General features: G+C 43.7%; 1 protein-coding gene across 4 annotated transcripts in view; it reads right to left on the bottom strand.

Annotated features, from left to right (window-relative positions):
- Positions 1-586: 586 nt before the first annotated feature.
- The window catches only part of TC2N (tandem C2 domains, nuclear), a 56,144-nt gene continuing 50,283 nt past the window's right edge, over positions 587-6,447 (bottom strand). For all 4 annotated transcript variants that reach the window (XM_040412098.1, XM_040412100.1, XM_040412099.1 and 1 more), the window contains exon 12: positions 587-1,371. In XM_040412098.1, the coding sequence (XP_040268032.1) occupies positions 1,255-1,371 (117 nt within the window). In that variant the 3' untranslated portion in view covers positions 587-1,254. The remainder of the gene's footprint in view (positions 1,372-6,447) is intronic.

The following is a 6,447-nucleotide window of genomic DNA, read 5'->3' as shown; positions in this document are numbered from 1 at the left end:
CCCAGTATACAGGACAGGAGAAGTGGTACTGTGCAGTGTCCATATATACAGGATAAGAGCAGATACTGAGGATTACACCCAGTATACAGGACAGGAGAAGTGGTACTGTGCAGTGTCCATATATACAGAATAAGAGCAGATACTGAGGATTACACCCAGTATACAGGACAGGAGAAGTGGTACTGTGCAGTGTCCATATATACAGAATAAGAGCAGATACTGAGGATTACACCCAGTATACAGGACAGGAGAAGTGGTACTGTGCAGTGTCCATATATACAGAATAGGAGCAGATACTGAGAATTACACCCAGTATACAGGACAGGAGAAGTGGTACTGTGCAGTGTCCATATATACAGGATAAGAGCAGATACTGAGGATTACACCCAGTATACAGGACAGGAGAAGTGGTAAGGTGCAGTGTATATATACAGAATAAGAGAAGATACTGAGAATTACACCCAGTATATAGAAGTGGTACTGTGCAGTGTCCATATATATATATATATATATATATATATATATATATATATATATAATAAGAGCAGATGCTGAGGATTACACCCAGTATACAGGACAGGAGAAGTGGTAAGGTGCAGTGTATATATACAGAATAACAGCAGATACTGAGGATTACAGCCAGTATACAGGACAGAAGAAGTGGTACTGTGCAGTGTCCATATACACAGAATAATGAAGTGGACAATGGAGTTCAGGCCTTTTGGAGGAACAGTGTCCGCCATTGTCCCCCTGGAAGCTTAAAAATTACAAGATAATAATGTTTGTACTAAACACATAGACATTCACTTTTACATACAGGATCCAATTCCCATCCAGTTGTGACATATTTACAAATGTTTCTTTCCTGGTATCACATATTCTTTAAAGCATTTCCTCCAAAATATTCCTCCCTTGTCATCTACGATTACGTTCTTACAAACTGTATTCATTCTGTTACTTTGTTTTTATCTGTTTTTGCTAAAACTGGGTGACAATGAATATGTCCTCCATTTCTGCTTTCACAGGGGATGTCGCTCAGTTTGCCTTAATCCTAATTGGCAAAGCTACTATATCAAAATGAGGTATTCACTGCGGTGCCTTACGCCTCACCGCTGTAGCGTGGACAGCCTTCTTGTCTGTATATCCTGCTGTGTCCAGGTAAGATCCTAGGTGATATGTAGGTGGGCATGACTCAATCCATCATCCAGTCTTTATGTACAAGTAACGCCTGGCATTGCCCAGAATGATGGGGGTTCAGTAACTCAGGGGGTTCAGTTTATGCCACTTTGTCACCACTTTCTCTGGGTGACTAATTGTGTCCGTCCATTGATCTGCGGCCTCGCTGCTGTTACTGTCACTGCTGATCCACACCTGAGAACGAGAATGGGGTCAGAGATGATGTCAGAATATGGCCTCTATCAATGGGGTTTAATATACTGTATGAAACTGTATAACATGCTGAGAATGGTGCATCTGACGTGAAGACATCCTGGTCACTGCTGCTAATGTTTACCGTGTGAGCTGCTGCATGATTGACAGCTCTCCCCTCACAGTCTATAATGATGATAAAGGACCTGGATAGATGCAGAGAGGTAAGGACTGTCTTAAAATGTAATACAACATATCCTGACATCGTTAAAGGGCCCTGAATCAGCTGCTTGTCACAGTGCTGCATATCTATCACTCATAAGTCTCTGAGGATTCTCAGCACCAGAGATATGTGACCCAGTAGTCATCATGGAGGCAGAGAGAAGTCTCGCCACTCACCCATTGACATGTCTGTTTCGGTGACTACTTGCATTCCCCACCTAATAACAATTCTGCAGCATCTATTCTTAAGACTATGAAATTGTGAATAAATTACTAGCAATCTGCAGTGAAGTTCCACTTGGGGGGGGGGGGGGGGGTGTTCCTGCACAGTCTGAAGCTAACCAGTCAGTGCTGCCGATGTCGGACTGTGCAGAGACCCCCCCCCCAACTGGTAGCATCCATCTGGACCTTCACTGCAACATGCTAACAATTCATTCATAACTTCTAGTAGGAACGATAAAGGAAAAGCACAACATAGAGCCAAAAGGATAGATGCTCCAGAATTTGCTATTACATGGATCACGTGTTATCCCTCGGTCAGCTATTTTATATGACTAATACATAAATGTATGTAGGAGGGGGGCGCTCTGCAGATGTTTCCAGGACAGGCGCACCTGCAGCTGGCTCTAGGCTGGGGATCATGCTATCCGGTGTTGATTAAATTTCCCGGGGATGAAGAGAGAACCTGGCCGCCGCTCAATTGGGAGGCGAGTAGAACTGACCCATTCTGTCTGTGGAACTGGATTTATAACAGAGAACTCTGTGTGCTTCATGAAAAGCTGCACTGTTACCCAGCTTAATTCCCGCTTATTATGCGTTCTTTTTCTATAATCCAAATTACAAAACTGTCCTCAGAAGAGTTTGGTTTCAGCATCTAATTGCAGACATATGGGTGCAACCCAGGATAGATGGCTATCAGGGGTACAGTAATTTCAGCGCCAGGGATCTGTGAAGGGGAGGTTTGTAAAGATGCTCATGATGTACAGTTACGGCAGCATTATTGTGGCGCCTATGCCTTCGCTGTCCGGCGGCTTTCTCCGTGCAACACCGTGCTGCGCCGGAGCTCCGCCCCCGTCCCCATTATAGTCAATGGGGACGGAGCAGCGGCACGGCAAAATAGCGGAAGGACGGATCCAACATGGTGAACAGCATGTCGGATCCGTCCTGCCGCAAGTGTGAAAGTACCCTTAACTGTATTGATATCCTATTGTCATATAATGTACGGTTAATCTGAATAATTGGCTGTAAGAAAAATTTAAGAAAAATTATCTGATTAAAAAAACACCATAGGGGGAGAGTTATCAAGACCGGCGCTTTCTGCACAGTTCTTGATATCCCCGGAGCCGCCAGAGGATGCGCCTAATTTATGACGACGCACACGTCTCTTCATAATTTAGATGCATCCTCCGGCAGTCCGTACGCCTAAACAGAAATCTACAACAGCTCAGAGCTGCCATAGATTTCTGACTTAATTTGCGCCAGAAAACTGGCGTAAATCAAGATCATTTTTACGGGGCGGCTGATCATGCCCCTTTCCTGTCCTTGCCATGCCTCCTTTACGGAAAGTGGCAAGGTTGGCATAAAATCAGAGAGATGCAAATTTTTTATTTATTTTTTAAGTCGTAAACACATAGTTTGCACTTTTTAACGTCACTCTTCAGGTGCAAGGGATATGATAATTCTCCCCTATAGTCTTGTTTGCACAGCACAGGCAAATTACGCAACTAAAATTGGATGTTACAACTGTTGCAAAATGCGAATGGTGTAACACATTGCTCCTGAAATAGAAGTGAACAGTAAAGTGTTGCCCAACAGTTGCGTGACCGCTTACTTCCCTGTCACTTTTTTAAGTGCACCAGTTGTGCTAGATACAGTATAACTTGCTGGCATCCCTCTGCTGCAGAAGCTTTCCGTTACACAACTCAAGAGGACTTGTCACCTCTCCTGTTGTAGTAAATACCTGCATCCCCCTGTAATAACTATTCTGGAGCATCTATTCTTATGTCTCTATGATGTGCCATTCCTTGATTATTCCTGATACAAGTTATGAATGAATTGCTTGCAGTTTGCAATGAATGTCCAGCTGGGTGTTATCAGTTGGGGGTGTATTCCTGAACAGTCTGACATTGGCAACACTGATTTGGATACTATTAGACCGTTCAGAGATACACCCCCGACTGGTAACACCCAGCTGGACCTCCGTTGCAAACTGCTAGTAATTCATTCATAATTAATAAAGGAAAAGTACAACATAAGCATAAAAACAGATACTCCAGAATTGTTACAAGAATGCAAGTATTCACTAAAACAGACATATCAGGAGGGGTAATGGGTCCTCTTTAAAAGAGTTAAACAAAACATGCAATGCAACAGCTCACTGCAAACCAAATAAAGTACAAAATTGCATCATAATTGCAAATGCTATACTAATAAGTTAGAGATGCTTGGCAAATCGTTTTGTACAAAATTATTTGAGCCCGTCTGCCGCACGTCAAGGCGATCTCTAGTTAGACGGGTTCCTAACACTAAATTTTACCTGTTATGTGCCATGACGGCTATCATATAATTCAGAAAGTGCAGGTTCCACATGCATATTGGATCCGCCTGAACTTCTGTCATTTTTGGTGCCAAAATGGCCTCCATTATATGACCCCCTTTTTCTTTAAAAGGGTTGTATGCCCTGGGTGGCAAATATACTTACCTGATTCCCGCCGCTGCATGCTAGCTCCATACCTCTCCTCCCGACGCTGCTGGTCCCAGGTCTTCCCACGTCAACGTCCAGTTTGACACAGATCATGTGGCCTCTGCAGCCAATGACTGACCGCAGCAGTGAGCTGTCACCCATACGTCTCTTTAACCAGTGATCATTAATGGGTCAGGATTCAATCCAGATGCTGTTTGTTCGCAAAACGGAACGCATCCAGACGGAAAGCTTACTTGTGTGAAATTAGCCTTTTATAGGGGTTTTCCCACAAAGTATAGTCAACAGGATAGGTGATTACTAGAATGGGAGTCCTGAGTCCTGTCCCCTCCTCACACAAACATGGAAACGGGGAGTCAGTAGGTGATAAGTGCACTTTGTGGGAAAACCCTTTGAAAGTAATATAGCTTCCCCATGAAAGTTAACCAAGCAGCACTTCCTTACCCAGCACGGTTCTTACTTACTGGTTACGTTTTCCTTGGAGAAGTATTATGAGCTCCTTCATTGTCACCAGTGTAAGCTAATCCATTGATTTACACTGACTGGTTAGTTTGAATCTCTTTATAGAGAGGCTCACATTCATGGATGAATAGCTTATATAGGAGATTGAAAGGCTCCTCTCCCGGAGTAATTTATACAACTGGCATCTCCTTCTCCTCTGAGAAAAAAAAAATCTTTTCTGAAAAGGTAAACCGATCTTCCCGGTCCTGTCCCTCCGTGCACTGTGTCCTTCTGCTCATGAAAGGGACGTTTGTGCCATATTCCAGCCGTATCCTGTTATTGTTAACTACAGCAACTGCGTATGAATGTCATCTATATCGCACGGGGCTTAAATGCCTGCGGATTCTAAAGGGTCAGGCTGGAGGAAGGTGAACGGGCTTGGATAGAGAATTGAGTGCAGCTTTAGGGCTCATGCACACGAACATATTTTCTTTCCTTGACCATATGCGGAACTATTCACTTCAATGGGTCCACAAAAAAAACTGAAGTGTGCATTCTATTTCCGTATTTCTGTGTGCATTCTATTTCCGTATTTCTGTGTGCATTCTAGTTCCGTATTTCTGTGTGCATTCTAGTTCCGTATTTCTGTGTGCATTCCATTTCCGTATTTCTGTGTGCATTCCATTTCCGTATTTCTGTGTGCATTCCATTTCCGTATTTCTGTGTGCATTCCATTTCCGTATTTCTGTGTGCATTCCATTTCCGTATTTCTGTGTGCATTCCATTTCCGTATTTCTGTGTGCATTCCATTTCCGTATTTCTGTGTGCATTCCATTTCCGTATTTCTGTGTGCATTCCATTTCCGTATTTCTGTGTGCATTCCATTTCCGTATGTCCGTATTTCCGTTCCGCAAAAAATAAAACATGTCCTATTATTGTCCGCCTTACGGACAAGGATAGTACTGTTCTATTAGGGGCGAGCTGTTCCTTTCCGCAAAATACGGAATGCACACGGATGTCATATGTATTTTTTGTGGATCCGTTTTTTGCGGACCGCAAAATACATACGGTCGTGTGAATGAGCCCTTATTCTGATTGCAGCTGCCTGTGGTATATTAAAGGGGTTGTCTCATCATGGACAATGGGGGCATATCGCTAGGATTCCGCTCCCATTCATCTCTATGGGGCCGACGGAAATAATCGAGCCAGTGCTCGGCTATTTTCGCCGGCCTCATAGAAAATTAATGAAGGGCCTGCGCAGTGTGCCCTCCTTCACTTGCGGGGCTCCGTTCTCGATATAGGTGCGGGTCCCAGTGGTGGGACCCACACCTATAGGACAATGGGGGCATATCCTAGCGATATGCCCCCATTGTCCATGATGAGACAACCCCTTTAAAGAACATTTCTTCCTAAAACCAAGAAAACCTAAAGAGGTTGTCCCACAAAAAATATTCTACAGTTTTCAAACCAGAATCTGAATCTGAATACTTTTGTAATTACATGTAATTAAAGGGAGTCTGTCACCTACCTGACTGGTTTCAAACAGGTGACATTGTTTAGTGGGGGCACAAAGACATGACACAGATGTTACCCGTGGTTAGTTCTTCTGATGCTTCAAATCGCCCAAAAAGTTGTTTTTATCATATGCTAATGAGCGGTCGCAAGTGCCCAGGGGCGGAGAGTTTTCTGAAAGTGCCCAAGTTCCCCCGCCTCAC

The sequence above is a fragment of the Bufo bufo genome, chromosome 11, assembly GCF_905171765.1.
Source record: "Bufo bufo chromosome 11, aBufBuf1.1, whole genome shotgun sequence".
Lineage (NCBI taxonomy): Eukaryota > Metazoa > Chordata > Amphibia > Anura > Bufonidae > Bufo > Bufo bufo.
Note: the sequence above shows the minus strand (reverse complement) of the source record. Positions and strands in the feature narration are given on the sequence as shown.